At 38.5% G+C, this 24,574-nt stretch overlaps 3 protein-coding genes and 1 non-coding gene across 4 annotated transcripts; all 4 read left to right on the forward strand.

Moving 5' to 3' along the window:
• Positions 1-811: 811 nt before the first annotated feature.
• Positions 812-21,878, forward strand: LOC122654777 (ras-related protein RIC1). The gene is made up of 10 exons (XM_043849023.1): positions 812-968; positions 2,704-2,776; positions 3,981-4,028; positions 4,115-4,162; positions 4,251-4,322; positions 4,411-4,566; positions 4,662-4,765; positions 5,204-5,313; positions 6,307-6,315; positions 21,866-21,878. Exons 1-8 carry the CDS (start codon positions 955-957, stop codon positions 5,298-5,300), a joined length of 612 nt encoding a protein of 203 aa, XP_043704958.1. The 5' UTR covers positions 812-954; the 3' UTR covers positions 5,301-5,313; positions 6,307-6,315; positions 21,866-21,878.
• Positions 8,800-8,871, forward strand: TRNAM-CAU. Its single transcript has one exon. It is a non-coding gene; the product is annotated as a tRNA-Met (tRNA).
• LOC122654778 (uncharacterized protein C6G9.01c) lies at positions 9,196-9,789 on the forward strand. The gene has a single exon (XM_043849024.1). The coding sequence runs from the start codon at positions 9,236-9,238 to the stop codon at positions 9,596-9,598; it is 363 nt and encodes a 120-aa protein (XP_043704959.1). The 5' UTR covers positions 9,196-9,235; the 3' UTR covers positions 9,599-9,789.
• Positions 21,075-23,026, forward strand: LOC122654776 (pentatricopeptide repeat-containing protein At2g33680-like). The gene has a single exon (XM_043849022.1). It carries the CDS (start codon positions 21,152-21,154, stop codon positions 22,850-22,852), a length of 1,701 nt encoding a protein of 566 aa, XP_043704957.1. The 5' UTR covers positions 21,075-21,151; the 3' UTR covers positions 22,853-23,026.
• Positions 23,027-24,574: the final 1,548 nt, after the last annotated feature.

Raw genomic sequence — 24,574 nt, forward strand, 5'->3', positions numbered from 1 at the left:
ACGGAACGGGGTGAAACACAAGATTCGTATACAGAAGGAGTTGGCTTGAGCCCTAGGAATCCAATACAAATCGGCTGATTCAAATAGATCGGCCAATTCAAGCTCATTTGGATAGGAATCAGTCGAGGCCAATCTAGATTGGACCGATCTTACATGAAAACTAAGGTTTAGGAGTTATTTAGCCGTTTCTGGGTCGATTTTGAATCGTATCTAACCCGGTCCAGGCCCGATTCATAGTTTTTAAACTTTGGGTCCAAGGCGTATTTGTTAGATGGCAAATTCATTTTGATCATTTCCGCAGGTTATTTCAAATCTCATCACGACCTGGAATCCACACTTTTGGCATTGTGACAGGTCTCGCTCATGTTGGGAAGATGTATCTCCAGGTGAAAGAAGTTTGGTGCTCTAACATATTGCTGCCCGATGTTCTTCCATCTCCAACTCGATCAGCATGGCCCTGACCAATTATGAAATATTTTTTGAACATTTTGAATCGTTCTCAAGTCTTGGGGTTTAACCATAGGGGCTTTATAATCCTTAAATCTGTTGTCGGCTTAATACATTTTCTTTCTTTTCATTACAAAAAAAGCGTATTTGTCTTTATTTATTTATTGTAATCACTGGTCAATGCCGTATTTGACTGTATATAAGAGTAGCTCGCCAATTGCACTTTCTCTATAAAATTATAATTGTTTTGGTGACGAAGCATTCGATATGACCGAATATTACTTCCCTCTATATATAATGTCCAATCCGACCAATTTGTACCTCTCGTTCTGGTTTTTTCGTCTAATTCCAAAGCATATATTTTTGGTTCTCCAGCTCTAAGTTTTCTCTTGTTTCTCGTTTCGCCAAGGTCGGGGAATCCGTAACTAGGGTTTCGAAAGTTCGATTCGTCGATCGAATTTATTTCAGACCAATCTGGTTGCTGTCTATCTTCCGCTAATTTCAGCCATGAATCCTGAATAGTAAACTTTTTCCCCTCCTTGTTAACTTCTTTTTCATCATTTCCTATTTTCTAATGTTTGATTTATATGGATGAATGTTCCTCCAGGTCTCTTTTGTTTGTTGTTTGATTCTGATTTTTTTCCCCAAGATCTGGATCTCATGTTTGGTAGTAGTTTTTTTTCCCCCCCTTTCATTTCTCTGACTTCCGTTCCGAGTTCCTTAATGATTAACTTTATCTTTTACGTCTTTTTTTTCCTTTATAATAAAGCGGGAAGGTTTGCGTGTTGTTCAACTTTATGGTGATTTGTCAGCTTTTATGTCTATCCGGTAGCTTAATTGTGGAATTTTTTTGTTAATTCTTCGGAGCAATTGATTCTTGTTTGTTTGGTCCCTTAATTTTATTGCTACCTGATTTACTTTGACCTCTCTCCCTCTTCCCCCTCCCCTCAAAAAAAAAAAAAAAAAAAAAAAAGAAAATATTGCGTTGAAGCTTGGGGCTATCGTTAGAGCTTATCATGTTGGCAGAAGCTACGCTAAGGGTTATACTAATATTAGATCTTAAAAAAAAGTAAACATTATTTTATCAGTAGTTTATGGGGTTCTGTAATTAACTAATACTTTTAACTCGTATGTTGGGAAAAAAAAATTAATTTTTTGCATGCTCTGATGTACTTAGACAGAAACTATTCTGCAAATTCTCAGGACCATCTTTTTTTTCTTTTTTTTTTGAGGGGGGGGGGGGGGTTGGGGAGGGCTGTGTTTGTTGTAGAGTTGGGTGGGTGCATACCTTGCAGGGATGGGATTGAATTGCCCCTTCAAACTTCCTTCAGAAGGTGAAAATGAAATATAAATTTTATGTTGTGCAGCAGGCAAGCTTACTAATCCACTGTTGTAAGAAATGAGTGATAGGGGAAGTGATGGATATGGTTTAGGTTCAAAGAGGTCTGTGAGGTATTATCCACATGGATTGGAGGTTTGATTTAAGGCAAGCAGTGGGGGAGAAAGTTTTTTTGTCATGTAAATTTGGAATTCAGAGTAACTAATTGTAAAGATTGGGTTTCGTGACAGCTGTCATGACTTGTATAAATATGTTGGATAAAGAGTTGCTCTGGTAATTTGTTAGTTGAAGTAGGGATCCTCTTAATAACTGATCAAAAGAAAAAAGATAAGTAAACTTTAAGCACCATGCTTGTAGCAGTTCAAAATATTTTGTCAATGATCTTTGGTGATTTATTATCCCATGTTTCTTACAGTTTTATTTATATTGGTGGAACTATTTTTATCTGGTGTCTATCTGTTAATATAGTTTTTAACCTTGTTAAAACCTAATGCAAAGTAGAAAGGCATTGGCTGGGAGGTGAATTGACTTTTTACGTAAGAATAACTTTTGTGTCGAAGTGAAAAATCCTTGATGCTTCTTCAATATTAATTGTCAGTTCTGCTGATGCTAGGAGACAAAAGTTTGTCATTTTTTTTTCTTTTCTATTGTTGAAATGTTTGTATTCTGCTTTTTCTTGATTTCTCCCTTCTTTCTGATTTCACCTTTCTGATACCTATCTGTCAATGCCCCCTCGCCTTCATTAGAATTTATTGCTACTATTCCTGTGATGTTTTTCATATATTTTTCATTTCTCATTTGAATTCTTCTTAGGGTTTTTTAAGAGTTTGCAAAGTTATGGATGGAGTGAAATTTTCTTTTTATATTGTGCCTATCTGTTAGTAGCTCAAATGTGTAAGAAAATTTGTGTTTTGCAGCGACTATCTTTTCAAGCTTTTGCTTATTGGTGATTCTGGTGTTGGCAAGTCATGCCTTCTATTGAGATTTGCGGTAAGGGGACGTCTTCCCTCTGAATGCCTATTGTTTTTCACTTCATTGTTTATTTTTTAATTAGACATGTTATTTGTTCCTATACAAATCCCCCTCCTTGGTGTGGGTTGGGTGGCTACTGGGTCACATTTAAAAAAAAACAGTATTTTACCAAATAATTAATAGAAATAGAAGAAAAATTGGAAGACAGAGAAAAGGTAGGAACCTGGGAAAATAGTAGGTAAATATTTCTTATGGGCTGTCTACTAAGGCAAAATATGAAGTACAATTGCTCAGCTCAACAAATTTGTTATTCTTGTTTGTGCATTAGTTGAAAGGCCAACAAGAAGTTGGTTTGTCATTTGCTCCTCCATTGTGCTTTCTACTTGGTTGCACCTTGCCATTTCCCGGACTTCTTGAAGTTTAACTTGTTAAGGCTTCCTGGAGGTGGCATGTTTAATAATTTGTTTCCCTTTTTGACTGTTTGATGGTTTGGAAGAGTGCAGCCATCATGTATTCTGAAATAATAATAGCAGAGCTGTTATCTTCTTTTGGGTGCAATCCTCTCTAGGTTCAGTAAAATGTTAGGGAAGACCTCACTGTGTATGGAAAAATAGGGACAGATCCCTAGGTACACGCATCCTAATATAACTGATGCAGTAGCACTTGACTGGTTGGACCAGCATGACAGAACCAGCCCAATCTGGGTTTTTGGTCCAACAAGGTTTGGAAATAGTTTAGTTATTCTTTATGTCTTTTATTTGTTTTGTGTTGGATACGTAGGAATAGGCTAGTTTAATCTTAGAGTTTAAGTTTCATATTGCAATTAGGCTTTTTTTATTTTTATTTATTTAAACTTTGTAACCCGATGTTGAAGCATGAAATTGAATAGAAATTTGGTTGGGTTTGCCCTAGGTGAGTGTGTGATGAATATGTGAACCCCTATCTCCCTTGCAACTCAGAGGCTCTATCTCAGATTGCTTCTCTTCTCTAACCGGGCCTCTACCAATAACTAATAATCATGGTAGTAAGAAAATTTATTTTATTAAGAGAGTTTTAATTTTAAGAAATTTTTATGAACAGTGAAACCAATTTGGTTCCTCAAAATATTATTAGTTATAAAACTCTATATATTATGCTTCTATTTCTTACTTCACTTGCCTATTCCAGTTATCAAACTTATTCAAATGACATGGTCTTAAACCATTAATGTTGTGCTTTGTAGGATGATTCGTATTTGGAGAGTTACATCAGTACCATTGGTGTTGATTTTGTAAGTATGATGACATAATTGAAGTCGGAGTTTGGGTTGGTATGTTTCTCTTGCTCTTGTCATAATATTCTTTTTTTCCACTTCAGAAAATTCGCACGGTGGAACAGGATGCGAAGACAATTAAACTCCAAATCGTAAGTATTCAGTTGGTTTCGGTTCTGTTAAGCAGCTCAGTTACCTGCTATCTACCTCTAATGGTCAAATTGCCATTTCTTCTCTTAGTGGGATACTGCTGGACAAGAGCGTTTTCGGACAATTACAAGCAGCTACTACCGTGGTGCACATGGCATTATTGTACGTTTATGCCCCTTTTGTTGTTGTGGTAGTTTTGTCAATTGTATTGGTGACAATATTAAAAGCATGTCTTGGCCTTGTTTGTTAGATTGTTTATGATGTTACGGACCAAGAAAGCTTCAATAATGTCAAGCAATGGTTGAATGAGATTGACCGATATGCTAGTGAAAATGTGAACAAGCTATTAGTAGGAAACAAGAGTGATTTGACTGCAAACAAAGTGGTTTCCTATGAAACTGCCAAGGTAATATATTGTTTGTAATGTTACTTATAATTGTTGAATCTGTTGGCCTTGGAGCTCATTTTTCATGATCTATTATTTTTCTCCGAACTTCGTAGGCATTTGCAGATGAGATTGGGATCCCGTTCTTGGAAACAAGTGCCAAGAGTTCGACTAATGTAGAGCAGGCTTTCATGACCATGGCTGCTGAGATAAAGAACCGGTAAGTTCATCCCATTTTGCTATGTGCACTTTAAGAACTTCATATTTGGGCGGGCTATTCATTAGTGGGTTACTCAAATGAATTTTAAGCAATGTCTTGAAGGGGATGTCTGGGACCCTATCTGGGTTTCCCGCCCCTCCTTTGCCTAGTTGGACGTGGGGAGACGCCATTCAATGCCTGGAATGTGAAAAACAGTTGGCTGGTTCCCGCACGATCCTGAACTTGGGAATGTGTATAAGAACACTGATTTTAAATGTTATGTGGTGCAACCCTCAAGTACGGTGGTAGGTTTCTGGCAGCATGTCGATATCAATTCATAATTCCAACTTCGACTCTAGATGGCTATAGGTTATAGTATTTTGTTTTGATCAATGCAGGCTCTAAAAGAGATCTTGATGTAGGTTTTTCTTTTTGTGTGTGTGTGTGTGTGTGTTGCAGGATGGCAAGTCAACCAGCTATGAATGCCAACAGGCCAGCAACAGTGCAAATGCGTGGTCAGCCGGTTGCCCAAAAGACCAGCTGTTGCTCTTCTTAATTTGGTCTCTTTTGTTTGGGGCCACAAGCCTGGAAGAATCATATAGGGTTTGGGTCACTGTACCCATAATCCCCTCCCTGGTTAATGACAATTGTACTTTACCCAATCCTAGTATAAACCACCTATCGTCATGTGTATAGAAGGCCAGGGACTCTTAAAAAAAATATAAAATATGTGTTGGTCACCGGCGCACCTGTTCTCTCTTCTCATAGTTCCTCTTATTCTTGGATTCAAAATGTCTGAAAATTGTGTGCAGAACTGAAAATTGCTGTGATTCGTTTCCTTGATGTTAATGATGGTTTTCTGATCTCATTGTCTTTCCGTGTACTTCACCTCTGTCTAACCTTAAATTATTATTGACATGGGGTGGAGATTATTATTGAGCAATGCTTGGCTTAATTGTAACTTTGTCTTCTTGGGTTGTTGGGGTGCTTTAAAGATTGCTGGTTAAGCTTTTGTGCTTTATGTGATTCACTAAACCTTTCTGTATGCCTGCATTTACTAAAATGAAAGCAGTATCTGTATAGTGTTTTAAGCCATGAAATTCGCTTTATTTTTCTTTTTTCAATTCTTTTGTGACCCAACTTGCTAGAAGTGGCGAAAGGATTCTAGGTTTCATAAAATGGTACTTCTTATGAAGGCATCAACTGGGATGCATACTCATGTGCAACCAGTGACAAGTTCACAAACATGGGATTGAATTGTAGAAATTTTAGTGTTGCACCTGAGGGATTCTATTTCAATTCTCGAGTTTAAGAGCAAAAAAAATGAGCTTTTCTAAGAGTTGTAATCCCTGGGTTTTATGGAAAATCGGTAGATATTAAAAGTAATTATTTCTATTATCCGAGAATCTGAAATTGACTTAGAATGAATGTCAAATGCTGCCTTAAGGCTGTGTTCCGTATGCATTCTCAAGAATGCTGTCTAATTCAACAAAAAATTATTGATACACATTACCATTCTAAATTCCTAGAATGAGGGCAAGACTAGGGCTAGTTATGGAACGCATCTAAAAGTTCATTCAACATTCTCGTTCTTGCCTTTCATAAAAAAAAATAACGTTCTCGTTCTTGCTTGACCTTCGTCGATTCAAATTATGGAGACCAACAAAATGGTTGAAAGGGGACGAAGGCAATGCAACATTTCATCGCAAGAACAGAGATTGGATGGATTGTCAATGACCCTTCGAAAATCAAACTCCAAACCCCTAGTAAGGCCGACTGACTGCCTTTCATCAGAAAGTCCCTCTTCACTTCTTATCTTTTTGTTTACTAAGTGATCTTATTTTTTGTTAGGGATGTAAACGGATCGGATTCGGTTCGGATAGTGCTATATCTGCATCTGCATCCGATTAGCTTTCGAATGGATTCGGATAATACTAAGCGGATATGGACATGAATATGGACAGATATTTTATCTGTTTACATGTAAATATAGCTTTTCGGATAGCTATACCCTATCCGTATCCGCAACTGTTTAGTTTTCGGACAGATTCAGATAATTCTAAACAAATACAAATATGGAAATGGATTTCGGCTATTCATTTACACCCCTATTTTTTGTGCATATCCTTTTGAAGACTTAAGCTGTCTCTGGTATGCATTCCCATTCTCAAAACACAGAATACATTCTTGGTATAGAATTAGAACACTGTTTGGATACATGTTCTTCTTCTACAGTGCATTCTTGTTGTTAGTATGCAAACATTCCTTTTTAGCAATTCAGGGGGCATAAAATCTGAAATATTGTGTTAAAAATACTCAATAAAGCGAGTGAAGGAAAAGGTGCTAGCATTGGCTTGGAAGAAATCGAGGCACAAATTGTTGCAACCAAGCCTAAGGGCAGTATCTTTGTCTTGCATACCCTTCTGAGACACATCACCAAACGTCGCTAAGGTTTCCACTCGGCACTTCACAGTTTCCACTATCACTAGTCAATCAATCAAAGAGTGAGAGAATAATAAGTGATGTGTGGATTGAGTGAAGAGTACTCTAATGGCTTCATTAACAATTTCAAATCAAGTCCAACCTGAACGACACAAGAAACCAAGGTTGACATCTGTTGGAATTTTTCAAAATAATAGATGTGGGATTTTAGTTCCACATCGATTATAGAAAAGTGTTTTCTTTGGTTTATATATGATTGTGAGCTATTATCACATGTCATGTTTGGAAAAGATTGTACGATACACTTGCGAGCGAGGACGGTGATCGTCCGAGAACGTGCGCGTGTGTGTGCGTGTGCGTATGTGGTGCACTTTGCACTACGCATTGTCGCAGTATGTCGCCTTAATCTTTTCAGGATTGACGGTGTCTGATCAAAGGGTGCTTAGGATTCGACCATTGGATCAGTGGCTGATCAAAGGGGGGGCACAACCCTTGGTTCAACGCTTGAACCCAATGGTTGCAGCCCACACGTACAGTCATGAGAGCCCAGCCCAATAGTCATGACCTGTCAGATCAAGCCATATGAGCCAATGGGTGTGACCCATCCGAACAGGCCTTGTGGGCCTATAAATGGGCCATGAATTCTCTCAGTCCAGCATATTAAAAAATCTCTGATAGCTTCAAGTGATTACTGTCTCTGCAACCAGTAATCAGTCCAGCCTGATTTATTTTGGGAGGCAGGTTTGCTGTAACCCTTTGCAGGAATAGAAGAATGCAAATACTGTCTTGAGGACAGAACGACCTGGTTCGACTCAGGCCATTTTTCTGTCCTCTTCTTTTTGTTTCCAATTTTTTAACAACATGTTATGAAAGTTTTTTGTTATGGGAAAACAGTACATCTAGATATGAGAGTTGGAGAAGATGGAAAAGAAGAATATATAAGACATATTCACCCCCTTTTCAGGTGTCATCTTCTTTAGTTCTTATGTTCTCAGTCTCTGTGTCTTGCTCTGTTTGTGTGGTATTGCGAGTGAGGGCAGAGATGGAGGGTGGGGTTTAACTTTGGAAAGTCCCTCTGCATGGCATCTCCGATTTCTCCAAAAAGATTCGAGGTGAGAAGATACCGAGGGTTTTAATTTTGGAACACCCCCTTGCATGATATCTCTTATTCTCCAAGACGATTCGAGTCTTTATGGTGCTCATGGTGCTGCCGAGACGTTGAACATTACATCAGAGTGTTAGAAAAGCAACTCAGCAGAATGGAGATTTTGCAGAAGAAATGTAAAAAGAAAAAGAAATAAAACACACAAGACAAGATTTATGTTCCAAGAATGCATACTAAACGCAGCCTTAGTGTAAGTGAGAACTCTAGCTCATGTTCTCTTTGTTCACTTTTTCATCCGAAAATTATCTGCTCCATTTCTTGCCCGATCCATTTTCCCAAGTCCCTCGTGCAGTGTGTTCAGGTAGGGGGGTAAGGTAATCATTTCCACCCCTATTAGAAGAACTTGGGAAGATCTTATTATCCAACTTATAGTGTTATATTAGTAGAAAGATTAGATCTTATTAACTCTAATTCGTAATAATTGTTAATAACATTAAGAAAATATAAAATCAGAGTGGCGCAGCGGAAGCGTGGTGGGCCCATAACCCACAGGTCCCAGGATCGAAACCTGGCTCTGATATAAGAGAAAAGCTTCTTAACGCCTCCCTTTTTTCTTTGTCCTAAACTCTGGGGAAGAATCTCTTCACCCATGGGTGAAGGAAAACTTCAATCCATTTTAATATCACTGTCTTTTAAACCCTAGTCTGTTTCGCTCTCTCTTTCTTCCGACCCTTTCTACTGTCTTCTCCGATCAACTCCCTTGCCGTTGCATATTCAAAACGATATTCAGGTCATAGTAGGACTCTCGCAGAACCAACGAAGTAAAGGGAGTGGAGAAACGAGGTTCCCTCTCTCTCTCTCTCTCTTGCCCCAGGAAAGGAAGAAGTTGCCGTAGACTAAGATCTCCCTCTCAGTTGATTTGATTAATTGAACCAGGTACATCCATGCCCAAAAAAGTTTCTTCCGAGTCGCCTCCTGCTGCGCAAGAGGAACCTGCTTCGAAGCAGAAGAAACCTAAAAAGCAATGTAACGAGATAGACGAGATTTTCTCTAATAAGAAGAGGAAGAAACCTAAACAGGAGGAAGTCGATAAGCCAAAGGAAGATGTGAATCCTAAGTTGAAGAAGTCAAAGAAAGAGAAGAAGGGTAAGGTTGCTAGGACAGATGGGCTGGTTGATCCACCTGTAAAATCGAGAAAGAGAACAGAGGATGGGCTTACTATTTACGCCGAGGAAGAGCTTGGGATTGGGAGGGCAGATGCTGGAGGTACCCCTCTTTGTCCTTTTGATTGTTCTTGTTGCTTCTGAACAATTCTGTGAATTAATTTCCCCCATTTCAGGGGTTGGATCTGAGTCGAGATAGATAAGCTTTCTTGCATTTTTGGATGTATTCTAGATTTTGGTTACTTTAATACCTTTAATTTTGATACTCTTAATCTTATTTCAATTTGGACACCCAATTAACAGAAAAAAATAGACAGCAATTATCATTATCTATTAGAAAACAGCTGCACCTGTCAATGTTTGTGCCTATGCAGTCCCAATTTTGTTTAATAAATTTAGGTTTTCAACCATCACAACAGAAGTTTTGGATTTAGTGTTGTTAGGGTGAATTGCTTCACCTGTTGAAAAACTTGAGAGATGTAAAACAGAAAACTGATGTTGAGGACATGCTTATTGTTTTTCTTCTCCCAACTGATGTTATCAGACAAGATGCTGCCCCAACTCACCCAAGAAGCCAAAATAGCTAATGCTTGATCCTCACCCAAATTCCAAATGACTTCATCTTTCATGGGTCTTGGGCTGCAATATCTCACTGTTTCTTGTAGGATATTGGTGACTGTCCTAGAAGGAGCTATTCATGTTTAAAACCCAGTTTCAGTAATTTAGGTTTCTTTGATTCAGTGGTAGGCACAGAAATTTGTGTTATTAGGGATAATATTGAATAGTTCCCTTGTCAGCAAAAAAGATTATCTTAACCAAGTCATGCTTCCTTGCCATGTTGCAAACATGGATGGATGTGGATGGGTCCATGTGATTTAGGAACCACCCACCCATCTCAGATGTTGAGTTTCAATCTCCCATTTGGCCTGGTGGATCTCATACCCTTCACACAGGTCAAATTTCAGCGTGAAACAAGCACAAGTAGCTAATTAACCCAATCATTTGAGGCACTTCTTCTTTTTGAGCTGCAACTTGACCGGGGTGGTTTTGCAACATAGCAAGTTGGTGAGGAGTTTTTAGTTGACAAATTGTTCACCTATATCTTTTCCATTTAACAAGACCCAGAAATTGTTGTTTGAAACCTGTATTCAAATAGATGAAACTCACTTCAAGTGCAGGAAGATTTTTCTGTTTTTGGATTCAGGAAAGATATATTATATTTAACACTTGCTACCTACTGGCAGGAGTACCACCAACTGTGCTAACAGTTTTCTTCTTCTCTCCGTAAATTGCTGTATGAGTAATGAAAATCAAGTCAAGAAGAAGACTAATAACATTAGAAATAGCTATAGTGTAGGTGGTTTCATCCAATCAGGTTGATATATGACTGAACACCACATTTTCGCAATTCAAACTGAAACATATATATGAGGTGCAAGATATTATGGCATCTTCTTCCAAAATTATAGTTAGAATCCTTTCCCCCTCTCTCAATTTTGATCGTTTGTGAAAATTGTACCTCAAGCTCATGATCCCATATATCAAAATAGTCATCTGGTGATGAATAGGGAGACAGAAGAGGATTTTTCAATCTAATCGATGGTCCTCAATGGACCGTCAATTTTAATCATACATTTCAAGACAAACCTAACAAAATATAATGTTATAGAGAGGGATCCAAGAAAAAAAATCCATATTGTTTGTTGTATTGTAAGAGCAAGGCACCTTCATAATTTTGACCCATGCTTTGGCCACTACTACGTTCTAGGATCATTTACCTGTTTGGCATACGGATCCACTCCTTATGCAGTGTTCTGTTGCATTCACTTCTGATGTTGAGGGGAAGGAATATAGAAAGAAAATCTGAAGATGATGGAATTGAAAGGCTTAATACAGAGACTCTAACATGGCCCACCTTATTTGTGCCATGAGGGCTGATGATGGTGTTAGAAAGGCTTAAATCGGATACTCTGTTTCACAAACCTTAAATTCACTAGTCGTAGTTGAATTTGATTATGATCATTCTGCCCTCGACGAAATGTACTTATTGAAACCTATTACATCATCGTATTGAGCAAGGTTTAAAAACCTGGTACCCGGAACTGGAATAGAGTCCTATGGATTCCGATCTGATTCTCCCCTATCCCAAGAAACCCTCAATTGTGGTCACCAAGGCATTTTCTGCAACTATTCCTTTTCTTTCCCTAGTGATGATGAACAGAGCAGGGATCTTCACTGAAGGTCGCGAATAGGTAGAAAGTCTTCAAGAAGCTAGAGGACATGAAGGCCCTCAGCAACGTGATGAAGGCTAGCTTGTTGTCTAAGGCCAAGGAATTAGGTTTGGCTGTGACAGTCTGCCATCCATCGAGAAGCTTGGCTTCTTCTCCAAAGCCAGGGGTTAGGGTTGTTGAGCTGACACAAGAAGGCTCCAAGATCACCATCAACAATGGCTTTGGTGGATTCGGCATCGGCTAGGATTCAAAAACTGTTCCAGCTGATCCATGTACAAATTCTAATGTTAAGGCGCATTGTTGGTAAATCATTTGAAACCCCTGGTGGATAGATCTATTTCTCCATTGCAAAAAGCATTTGTTAAAGGGTGACAAATTTCAGATAATATTATTATGGCTCGTGAAATTTTTCATTTTTAAACCATAAACAAGGGAAGTTGGGTTATGTTGCTTTGAAAATCGATATGTCCAAAGCTTATGAGAGCTGAATTAGTTTTCATTTGAACCGTTATGGAGCCTTTGGGCTTTTGTGGTCGTTGGCGTGATCTAATGATTTGTATTTCTTCATGTGCCTATTTTGTTAAGTTGAATGGTGTAGTTTTTATTCAATTTTTGCCTTCTTGAGGTCTTCGACAAGGGGACCCTTTGTCTCCTTTTTCTCTTTTTCTTTCTGATGGGAGGTTTGTCCCATATGTTTTCTACTGCTAAGGATGAAGGTTTATTTTGTGGTATTAAAGTTTCACCCTCGGCTCCCCAAATTTCCACCTTTTCTTTGCTGATGACTTTTTTCGTGCTCTTAAAAAAGATATTTTGGCCCTGAAATCTATCTTTCAGCTGTTTGAAGATGTGTCTGGCCAACAAATTAATTTTGAAAAAAGTTCAATGCATTTTAGTAAAATTTGCACTTTTTTAACTTTTACAACATAATTTGCACCTTCTGGTTGTCGTCAAGTATCTTCTTATTCTCTTTATTTAGGTTTAAAAATTTTAATGGGTTGTTCCAAGTTCAATAATTTCTCAAGCCTTCTCCTCCGCATGAAATCCAAGATTTCCTGTTGGAAAATGAATTCACTCTCTTGTTGATCGTACAGTCATGGTCAAATCAGTTTTAAATTCAATTCCCACATTTCAAATGTTTGTATTCAAACTACCCAAACAGAATCAGGAGTTGGACTCTATCCAAGGGAAAGGCCTATACAAGTTTTTGAGAGAAATGGGATCTTCATACATTCTGTAGGGTGTTTAGTGTATTTGGTTCTTAATAAGTTAATCATGAAATATCAGTATTTCTTCGATGCCCCAGTAAAGGTCATAGATGACAATTTTAGTTGTTTGTGTTTTCTATAAGCACATACATTCTGTAGGACATTTAATGATATGATTTTAATTGGATTGCATCATGACATATCTATTTGTATTTTGTTTTTTAATCACATATTAATAGTAAAAAAAAAGGGGCGTTGTTCTCTGTGCCGCAGCGCAGGCTGCGCCTAGGCACATGGGGGTGGGCGCAATGACCATCTTGCCCCCCTGAGTGGCAGGCCCATGTGCCTGGGTGCAGCCTGCGCTGCAGCACAGAGAGCATTCTCCCAAAAAAAAAAAACAGTAGACCTAGGTGTCTATCTCTCTCTTTCCTGCTAGCACACCCATCCCTCTCCTTCATAATCCGATCGAATACACAATTCATTTGTAAACTATCTACTTCACTCGTAATGGATGAAAGTTTTTCTATCCAAGTTAATTATAAAAAGGGGAATAGAATGCTACCAGGTGGTACACCTTATGTGACGGCCATGCCTAGACACAGAACTGCCTTGGGGTGCCTACATAATCCACCTTTAGATGGGGCAAGGCGAGTTCTAGGCGCCCCATGGCAGTTTTGTTCTAGGTGTGGTCACCAGAATTTTTATCCTATGCTCTAACTGCATGGTGCTGTATTGTATCGTGCGACGCTGCAGAGGCAATGTACGTCATGTGGGGCCCGCTGTGCCACATGGCCTCTGCAGCGCTACACGATGTAGTACATCACCGTGTTGTAACAGTAGAGGATAACGATTCGTGGTCACCATGTTAAGCATAGGACTAGGTAGTGTTCTTTCTTTCTTATAAAAATTTCGGTGTTTGTTGGGTACCCCTATAAAAGCCATTGATGAGTAGATGACAACTTTAGTGCTTTGTGTTTCCACAAACACAAGCTCCTGCATTTTGTAGAGTATTGAATGATGGGATTCTAATTGGAATGAATTTTTTTTTTTGGTAAACTAATTGGAATGAATCATGATATATTTGTTTGTATTTTAATTTTAATCAAATATTAATAATTAAAGAAAAGATTGGAACTTAAATTGAGGGTGCGTCCATTTGTAACCAAGCATGTTTGTCATGTATTTTCTTATCAAAAAAAATGTTTGTCATCTATTTCAATAAAAATGAAACGAGAAAGAAGTTGTTTGAATAAAAAAAACAAAAAAAAAATTTGTTTGAAGCCATTTAAAACCAGTACCGTTTACATCCAAATTGAACCGTTTAAGTTGTAACACCCTTGCTTTAGCCATTGTCTTTCTTTTTTTATTTTAGTTTTATAAAGTGAAGTATTAACATAACAAGAGTCTGTTATTTATCCAAACATAACAAGACATCAACTACGGTCTTAAAACTACAATCAAGGACATGATTGGGGATAAATTTATGAGGATAATTGAGTGAAATTAAATTTAGACATAAATAAATAAATTAAAAAAAAAAACTAACAGTGTCCCTAATTTTAGTTTTAAGAGGGCAGATGTTATCTTGTTATGTTTGGATAAATAACAAACCCTTGTTACCGTAATAATTCCTAAAAAAAAAATCATAGAAAACCAAAAACTTTAACTATATTTTTTACAACTCATATTCCCCAAAATCATCTACCCCACATCTCTATTATTCCCAATCCTTAATAAATATGCATATTAAATGTATATATGTCTGTATTGATGGAAAAAAACATATTTCTACATATTAAACCATATATACGGGGGGAAAATCATGGATTTAACAAAACCACTTATAATACGTTGCTTGAAGAAATAAAATTCAATCAAAACCAAAGAGTAACGACAAATACCCAAGGACTCCAACCGGAAAGGGAGGAGATCAAATGGAAGCAACGAGCAAAAATAAGTACCCGCTTGATAACCTTACGAGAAATAGTTTTTGGTGTTTTCCCGTTCTGAGAAATGGGAAAACGCCATAAAAAGCGTTTGGTAAATGTGTTTCGTAGAACATGTTCTTAGGAGCATAAATTGATAATTTTTGTGCCATGGAAGACTTTTGACAGAACATGTTGGACATGTTCTGTAGTTTCTAGGCGCAAGTTGTAAAAATTGTGCCCGATATTTTCACATCATTTGCCTTCTCATTTGACCCAACCCACTGTTGTCCTCTTCACGAGCTCTGAAGAAAAACCAGCAAGGAGAACTCGTTGCCTCTCTATCCATTCATGGCTTCTACTCACCATTTCGCACTTCTCATTGCCTCTCTCTTCTTGCTTTCTTCTCTCTTCGTCCCCTCCATAGCCACAACCAGGAAACTCACAGCTCTGGTTCAGCAACAACCACTAGTTCTTCAATACCACAACGGCCCTCTCCTCAAGGGAAACATCACTCTTCATTTCATCTAGTACGGCAAGTTCACACCTGCACAACGTGCCATCCTCATTGACTTCATCTTATCCCTGAACCACCACATCCACACAACTTTCGTCCCTTCATGGTGGAAGATAACAGGGAAGTTCAAAAACGGTTTCACAAGCTTAATCCTTGGGAAGCAAACCCTCGACAAAAATTGCTCTCTTCCTCTCCAAGCAAGATCGAAAAGCCCTAAATCCAAAGGTAAAACCCCATTAACCTCTCTTCTTCTTCTTCCTCTTCTTTTTCGGGTTTTTTTTTCTTTGCGGTTTTTCTTGTGATTTTTTACCTTCCTCTCTTATTCTATCTCTTCATCTTCTTCTTCTTGCATTTTGCAAAAACCCTAAATCTAAAAGTGCAAGCAATCGGTTTATTTATTTATGTTTTATGTGTTTTGATTCAAGGGTTTTACAACCTATGTGGAGCGGAGAATTGTTGAAGCTGTGCAATCTGAGTTTTGAATTTCCAATTGGCTTGAGATTGAGGTCGATTATCCTGTTTAGAAAGGAGATTGGGGTTGATTGATTGTTGAAGTCGTGCAATCTGAGTTTTGAAATCTGATGGGTTGGCTTGTAACTGTATGATGAAAGAGATTTGTTTGGAGGGAAGAGCCTTGGATGGCTTTAGATGCTTATTGTTTGATTTATGTGATCTCTGTGATCTTTTTTTAACTATGTGATCTCTGTGTATGAATTTTCCATACACACTTTACCCTGCTCATCTGAAAACGTTTTCAGAACAGGTTTACCAAGTGGGTCAAAAGCGGTTTCTCAGCACAGAAACGGAAAAAATTGTTCTACTGTTGCTCAGCACAAAAACAACAGTAAGGTTATCAAGCTTGTCTGTTTACTCCAAGAAACGTGTTTTTCCGTTTTTCCATTCTAAGAAACGAAAAAACACCCAAAAAAGTGTTTGATAAACGCATTTCGTTTTTAGTATTTCTTGAAACATAAATTAAAATTTATGGGTCAAAGAACGGGTTTGACGAAACAAGTATGACTTCTTTTCTGTTTTTTTAAACAATTTGAATGAAACTTGTGCTCGATATAATAAAGGAGGGGGAGGGGTAGAAATGAGGAACATAACCAATACGGGGAACAAGGGAATGCCGGACCATATCTGCTTTTGCGCTATGACAATCTCATTCGAATTACAGGGGCCTACACATATTAGTACAGTATATACCGGGGTCCCCGACTAGAACCACACGTGCAAATTTCCCTGCATGTGGCTCGTCCGTGCTTTCCAAGGCGCTGCCTATGACTCAGCATGGGAGAAGGGGGCCCTTCTCGGCATGATCCGAGGTTTCTTTGACAAGCGGAGCGATCAAAAAGGGCAACGCACAACTATGGGCATTAAGGGAGGCTTCTTAGTCATTCAGGCACGTATCTTTGGTACCCCTGCCATAATTAATACTTCTTCTAACATTATTAGTTCTTCCTGCAATACGACTTTCAATGCAAGAATATTTGATTGAAGTCAGTAAATAAGCTAATAATCGTTCCCGATAAAAAGCTCAAGCACCATCCACTCTTCTCCAACCTCAAGCTCCATCGCTTGAGAGTTCCTATGGCTTGCAACTTGCCTTTGCCATCTAGCTCCTACACCTGCAACTCGCCATTGCCATCGCCATCTAGCTTCTACCGCTTGCAACTGGCCATCGCTTGAGAGCTCCTACCATATGGAACCGTTTCCGAAACAGATGTGCCAAACGTTTTTGAACACCCTACAAACTGTTTCTCAACATAGAAACGCAGTTTATTTCAGCTGTTTCTCAGCATAGAAACAGCAGATACGTTATCAAACGATGCCTAAATTGACAAAGTTGATGATAAACAGGGGTAAATTTGACCGATCCGAGCCGAAACCGGCCGATCCAACTTTGAAGTCCGAAGACTCTGAACGTTCCAAGCTCCCAATCGAGTGCAGCGGCGGCCGGCGAGTTCCCAAACATGTGCCGTCTCCGTTCTCATAGGCTATTGACTGCCCCCAAACGAGTGCTGTCTCCGTTCTCAAAGGTATTGAGTACCCCCTTCTTCTTCGTCTGTGTTCCCAGTTGATGGTTGATACTTAATAGAAGTGGCGAGTCTCTGTTCTCACTTCCCAGTTCATTGCAGCGGCAGCCAGAAAACGTATTTTCTCGGTGAATCCCTTCTTCTCCGTCGTCGTTGCTCCCAGGTAATCTCAAACTCCCTGAATTTGTTCTTTGCTTTCTTCTGATTTTTCACTTTGATTGTTCACTCCTATTATGCAAACAGGATGGCTTTTTGTAGTTAGGTGTGTGGTTATTTGATGGGTGTGCTAAATATTTGAATGCATGACTTTAATTGACAATCTTGAAGCTTCTTGGCTCAGAATGTCAAAAAATTGAGTGTTGCTTTGTCTTAAAGATTTAAACCGCATTTTCTTTCTCTTTTTTTTTCAGTTTCTGTTTAAGCATATGATGAGAGGGTGTATAGGTTCTCCACATTAATGCAGTTCGTACTTTAGTTCAATTCATTGATTCTTGTATCTTTCCGTTCCTAGTGTTTGATTCATAGTTCTAAATTGCTTATAGCTATACAATAGAGTTGTACGAGATTATTTCTGGTAAAAAGAATTTGACTCATTGCTCTCTGTCTCAACATGATTATTTTGGCTTTATATTATTCTATGTCAAAGCACCATAGTTTTGCTTATTTGTTTTGGGGGTGGGGGGTGCTTTCTCGATTGGTCACTGCCAGCATGTTTGGAAGTTATTTTTCTTAATGGTTTAACCTCAAAGGACAAGTCCCTGCCTTTGTGTAGATCCTTGGGTTGACCCTGCATTTCCCCATAAAGAATACACCTATTCTGTGTTACAAGGATCACTTTACTGTCTATGATACTTGGATATGTATACTTGGTCACGCTTACAGACTATTGGTATGGGATATGGCCCCAACTTTATGGCCTAAAGAGTCGAATGTTATGATCTACCAGCAGAGATTAGGATAAAATTGTTTATTGTATTTCTGTGTTGTCTGACTGTCTCACTCATTTTATCAACCACCACTAATAATTTTTTATTGTATTGACCACTAAAAAAGTGCTTCTATTGTTATCTTACTTTGGTGTGACCTTATGAGAAGCCTTCTTGAATTTTGTCATTCAGTTACTGGTTTACTTTCAAATTCTAATAACATTAATTGTCATGGTACTGTTTGCAGTTGAATTTTTTTGAATGAGTAGCTTGCAGGGTGTGACATGGCAGGTCTGAGACTTGCAATAAAGATGATATGGCATCATTTGGTTTCCCAACTTGGGAAATGATTATTATTATACATTACTGGTGGAAGAATTGAATGCTTATTTGGTAGATCTGTAGGAAAAGGATCTTTAAGCTTTCACCTCTAAGCTGCTCCTTTATCTTATTTGTTTCGGGACTGCTGAATTCACTTAGGTTGGGGAAAGGCTTGGGGATGATGCTCATAGTATCAATATGTCCTTGAAATTTTTTTTTTGGTGAATAAATATCATCACCAAAACACCAAAAAGAGGGGAAGGGAGGAGGGGGGGGATTATACAAGCCTCAAGCCTTAAGAAGGCGGGCCATGAGACCGAAAAAGCGAAACATCTATGTATTAGTTTTTCAATGTTTCTTGAGATTCTCTAACAAAAAAAATCAGATTTCTTTTTTGCTATATTATTATTTTTAGTATTATTCATAGTTTTACTATATATCCCTTCTTTATTCCCTTTTTTTTTGGCATTCTTTATTGCTTGCTGAATGGTTATTCTTTATTCTTGATGCTTAACTTGGCTAATTTCTGTCCTAATTTAGTTTCCTAGCTTGACCGTTATTTGGAGTGTCGGATGTACTGTTATTGAGATGGCTACTAGAAAGCCTCCTTGGAGCTAGCAGTACCAAGAGGTATGCAATACATTGCAATTAATAACTTCCCTGCTTTCGTTTGACGTCTAAGATTTTATTTCATTTCGGAGGATACTTCTGAAAGAATGTACACTGTTCTACAATTCATTTAAATCTAACAACTTGTGTTTCCATATTGGGATAACAAAGTCTCATCCACCCATCCCTGAGAATCTTTCTGTTGAGGCAAAAGATTTCCCTGCTATATTTTTTTCCTTCTTTCATCAACATTAGTCTCAGGAGTCAGCACACATAAGATGGTTTTGAATGTGTTACTTGCCCTGAATTCAGTTTATACTTGAAATATTTTCTTTCTATGTAATTCCTGGTAGGCACTTGAGTTTGTCTATTGCAGAACTTCTTTCAGATTTTCAGAATGTGATTTTTATGATTCTCCTCAATATAGCAAAAAGTTACAGATAATGCAGTCATTCTAAATTAGATTTGTTTTGTCTTGGGTTGGCCTAAATGAACTACTTGTAATCAGCCAATATGGATCAGTTAGATTTGTTTAGTCTTTGGTTGGCCTAAATGAACTACAGGAATTCTGGAGGAATTTGATTTGTTTAGTCTTGGAGGGAAAAATAACTTTTTTCATTCCGCAGAAAGCTGTTCTGGGGTATTGTTCAGTTTTTGGATTGTTTGTGTTGGGTGAGGTGTGCTAAAGCAGCAAGGCAAGTTTATTTCTGTTCTTTGCAAGTACTCTGGGGTATATATAGGTGCTTTTGGATGTGGGTTGGCCTGTCCCCTGTATCTTTAGGTTTTTTCGGATCAATAGAATATAACCCTGCTGTTGCATATCCCCTAGCACTGGCTGCTCAGGGGGGGAGGGGGTTCTACATGTGTAGGTTCTATTTGTATAATTCCTTATCAATCAGCGAAGGACTTTAAAGATCAAACAAAAAAAAAAAACTTGTGGCGTAGTTTAAATCTGTGAATTGTGCAAAAGTGGTATGATTAAGAATCTGGAATAGGTGTAGGGTTTAACACATGCCCATTAAAAAGAGAACGATTTAGGGTTGGACAATTGAAAGTATGGGCTAAAACAATTTAGATTCATCCCTAAACTAGCACGCCACCAGTGGTTTGTAATTCATTCTATAGTGTGATCAGCTACACTGACCTTGTACGGGCTTCACCTGATCAAACATTGTCCTGGACTTCTATTTTAAGTACAATTCTTGAATTAAAAAGAGAAAAGAACAGAGGAAAGAGGAAATACAAATCTCAATGCAAATTAACATTGGTCACTTACTTTGGCTTTAACATTGCTGAGTTGTGTTGGGTAGTTGAAAACAACCCCCACCCCTTGCAGTAGAGAACAAAAATTAAAGAAAAGTGACAGGAGTGATATATATGTATATATATAACTCAATTTTCATGGTCGTAAAACTTAAAAGAAAGACTACCTAAATATAACTAAAAACAGCAATGTAAAGCTAGATTTCTGTTTATTAATTCAAGTGATGTTGTGTCATTGCAGGTGTAGAAAATGGATAACAATCCTATAGACATCGCTTCTACTGAGTGTGTCATTGCAGGTTAGTTTGTTATCGTGTGAACTACATTTAGAACCCATGATGATTATCCTAACCTTCTTTTTTTTGGGTTCCTTCAGCTGAAGGAGAAAGGTGAGGAACCTTCAAGGGTCGAAATATTCCTGTTAACACATACGAAAAAGAGGCCAGTTTTGTCAGATGCTTGGCTTGTTATCTTGTTTCTCCCCAGAATACTATCGTATTCTTATGAATCCATGTCTAAGGGCCAGTTTTGTTTTCAAAATTATTCAATGAATAATTTTAATTGGAAGAGATTGATGCCTTAGAGGTGAAAATCTCATTACATACATCTTTGTCCATTTCCCAGTGGAAGATCAACTTGAGGACACAACACAACAACCACTACAATGAGGAGAGAGATGTCTCTACTGCATCATGTAGAATGGACTCAATGGACTCCATCTCTGTTGGGTAGTCTGCTAACTGCATGCACGAGGCAACGATCAATGAATGTTGGGCGTTCAATCCATGCCTACTTACTCAAACGACGAGGTTGGTGGAGTTGGGACTTGTACGTGCATAACCACCTCTTGAATCTCTACGTGAAACTTCACAAGTTGGAGTGGGCGCAACGCTTGTTTGACATAATGCCCAACAAGAACACTGTATCTTGGACGGTGCTCGTATCAGGATACGATCAGTGCAGGAGAGCCCACACTGCCCTTCACATTTTCTCTTTGATGTTGTCTCAAGACCCAGCTTCTCCTCCTAATCATTTCACTTTTGCTAGTGCCCTCAGTGCTTGTACCAAGCAAGAATGTCTATCATTGGGAATGCAACTCCACTCCCATGTGTTTCAGAGAGGCTTCATTGCCTATGTTATGGTCTCTAATGTTCTCATCTCTCTCTACATGGCTTGTAGGCAGGTTGTTGAAGCTGAGCTGGTTTTTCATGAAATTATTGAACCTGATCAAGTCTCTTGGAACTCGCTTGTCTCTGGTTTATCACAAAACTGCCTCTCCCATGTTGCGCTTGACAAGTTCCAGATGATGAGAGAATCGAGTGTGGGAGTAACTTGTTTTGCTCTTTCCGCCGCCATTGCTGCCTGCTTGGACGATGAGGCAGACCTGAAGAGACTCCATGGACTCGCAATTAAGACAAGCCTGAATTTGGACAATTACATAGGCTGTGCAATGATAAGAATATACTCAAAGTTCAACAACATGGAAGATGCCATGAAGATTTTTGCAGGTTTGCATTTAAAAGACATTGCTTCTTGGAACTCCTTGATTGAGGGGTATGCAGAATGTGATCAGGGAGAACAGGGTTTGCAGGTTTTTACTGCTTTCCTGGAATCTGGACTAGAACCAGATGATATCACCATCACCTCAATTCTAGGCATTTGCGCCAACCTGGTCATGCTCAACTTTGGCAGGCAAGTTCACTTGTTAAGCGTCAAAACTGGTATCGAGGGCAGAATCCGAGTAGAGAACTCCATAATCCATATGTACTCCAAGTGTGGAAGTATAGAAGATGGGATTAAGTTTTTTAATCTCATGAAACAGAGAAACCTTGTGTCGTGGACAACGATGATGGGAGGATTGGCCGAGCATGGAAGAGCAGAGGAGGTTATCCAACTTTTCCAAGAGATGAATAGAGAAGGTCTGAAACCTAACAAAGTAACTTACAACTGTGTTCTATCTGCATGCAGCCATGCAGGGCTTGTGGATCTTGGGCAAAGCCTATTTGAGTCGATGGAAATTGAGCCTGACATGGACCATTTCATATGCATGGTGCGCATGTTAGCTGGAGGAGGAAGGTTTAAAGAGGCTGAGGAGTTCATCCAAAGATCCTCAATAGAGCACAGGAAGCCATTATGGCTAACTTTTCTAGTTGCATGTAATAATCTTGGAGAGTGGGTGCGAGGAGCCAATGTTGCAACTAAGATGATGACAGTTGGTTTACCTAGTGAGCCACTTGTTCTAGTGCTATTTTCAAACATATTTGCCGCTGCTGGGAGGTGGGAGGAGGTTAGCAAGCTGAGGGAAGCGATGCGGATCAAAGGGTTGAAGAAGGAACCTGGTTGCAGTTGGCTTGAAAAAGGCTGAGGTTTGAATTTATACCCTATGTAAATTAGTACCACAGCATTAATATTGTAAACTTTTGTTCTTTTAACAAATCATCATTAAAAAATGTAATATCGCCCTGGCCAGTATCTAAAACAACAAAACACAGAAGTCCTAGGTTTATGGTGTATCTCAAAAACTACTGCCAATGGCTTATTTGCCAAATATGGTTTTGAGACATACAATTACACGGGCAATTCAATGAAGATTGTTCGCCCAGACCCTGTAGTGTACATAAACTTTCAAAAGAGGCTATGATTTCCGGTTCATTAGTCAACTGTGACTAGTACTTCTTTGGCCATACAAAAAGTTAGAATCTTATTTGAAAAGTTCATTTAGAATTTTATTTTGAAAGTTCCTTTTTGCATGGTTTTGCTTGGAAACAGAGGAAGTCAATTTCGGAAAACGATTGCCTTGTCCAATTAAAATCTATTTATTTGGAAATCTTTTGTGGCACAAGAAAAATAGAGATGTAAATGAATAGTTGAAAATCTATATTCGATTTGTGTACTTATCCGTTTAGGGGAATTCGTATTCAAAAAATCAGTTTTTGCAAACTATCTAAATCCATGTAAAAGCTAATCAAATGCAGATATAAATATTCCAATTTCATATTGGATATTGTCCAATCCTCCAATTATAGAAGTATGATTAAATAATATTTTTATAATTTATAATACTAAAATACCCTTGTCAATTCACAGTAAATTGCAAGTATTAAACAAGAAATTAGCGGAAAACAAAAATATGAGGACATCTATGTAATTTCTGATATGATACTTCAAAACCTGGCGAAAGCTGTTTGCTGATGCTGAGTTGATTGGTTCCTTACCAGTGGAGTTGCATGCTCCCAAGAGGTCATGGGTTCAACTCTCCTGTCTTCACCTTGTGCCAAGGCACTCCCTTTTTCCCCTCCTCCCTCCCTGTTCTCTTGAAAAATAAAAAAATAAATAGTAAAACTGCCTCAATCATATTCAGGTTAAAGTCCCAGTCTATAAGATTGAGTGTTGCCCACCTGATTTCACCGCCACATGATTAGGTGGGGGGCAATACGCAATGAGCAATGGGGCATTGAAGGGTCAATAAGGTGGGGGCAAACTAGACATTTCATTTTCTTTTATTAGACTTTCATAATTTTACTGTAGATTGACATTTGAAATAGCATTTCTGTCATTTCATCATCACTCCCTGCCTTACCCCTCCCTGTCTCTTGTTTCTTGCAAGGACTGAACTCTGTTTGAAGAGTTGAAGCGGCTCTCTGGTGCTAAAGAGGTTAGGGTTTTGATCTGCTCACATCAAAGCCTACTCGACGAAGACAACTGATCTATCATCGTCTACAGCCACCACCGTCCAAATCGTCGCTGCAACCATCCTCTTCTTCTTCTTCTTTTCTCTCCCTCTCTCGCTTGTTGCCCCAGGCCCCCAACCCCAAACAAGAGCATCATCTTATCGATAGCAGCATGTGTTGTCTGCATGAGCAGGTAGGCTCATTCTCTCAATGAATTTTGTCGTTGCTTCCTTTTTTCTTAATTTTTAAAAGTCTTTTACTGAAAATGTATATGGAGTATTCCAAATGCCTGTGCAACAAATGACAATACACAAGCAATATACCTTTTTTTTTCTATGACAGAAGCAAGTAAAATCGATTCTTTGAACCTTTTATTTTTGGTAGGAAACTTGATTCTCTGAACAAAGAAGGCTATT

Source organism: Telopea speciosissima, chromosome 3 (genome assembly GCF_018873765.1).
Source record: "Telopea speciosissima isolate NSW1024214 ecotype Mountain lineage chromosome 3, Tspe_v1, whole genome shotgun sequence".
In the NCBI taxonomy this organism is placed as follows: domain Eukaryota; kingdom Viridiplantae; phylum Streptophyta; class Magnoliopsida; order Proteales; family Proteaceae; genus Telopea; species Telopea speciosissima.

Excerpts from the sequence above, each read along its gene's own strand:
- LOC122654776 (XM_043849022.1), top strand. The coding sequence starts at position 21,152 with ATGAGGAGAGAGATGTCTCTACTGCATCATGTAGAATGGACTCAATGG.
- LOC122654778 (XM_043849024.1), top strand. The coding sequence starts at position 9,236 with ATGCCCAAAAAAGTTTCTTCCGAGTCGCCTCCTGCTGCGCAAGAGGAA.
- LOC122654777 (XM_043849023.1), top strand. Across the intron at positions 2,777-3,980 it reads GCCTTCTATTGAGATTTGCG|GATGATTCGTATTTGGAGAG; the intron begins GTAAGGGGACGT and ends TGTGCTTTGTAG. Across the intron at positions 4,163-4,250 it reads AGACAATTAAACTCCAAATC|TGGGATACTGCTGGACAAGA; the intron begins GTAAGTATTCAG and ends TTCTTCTCTTAG.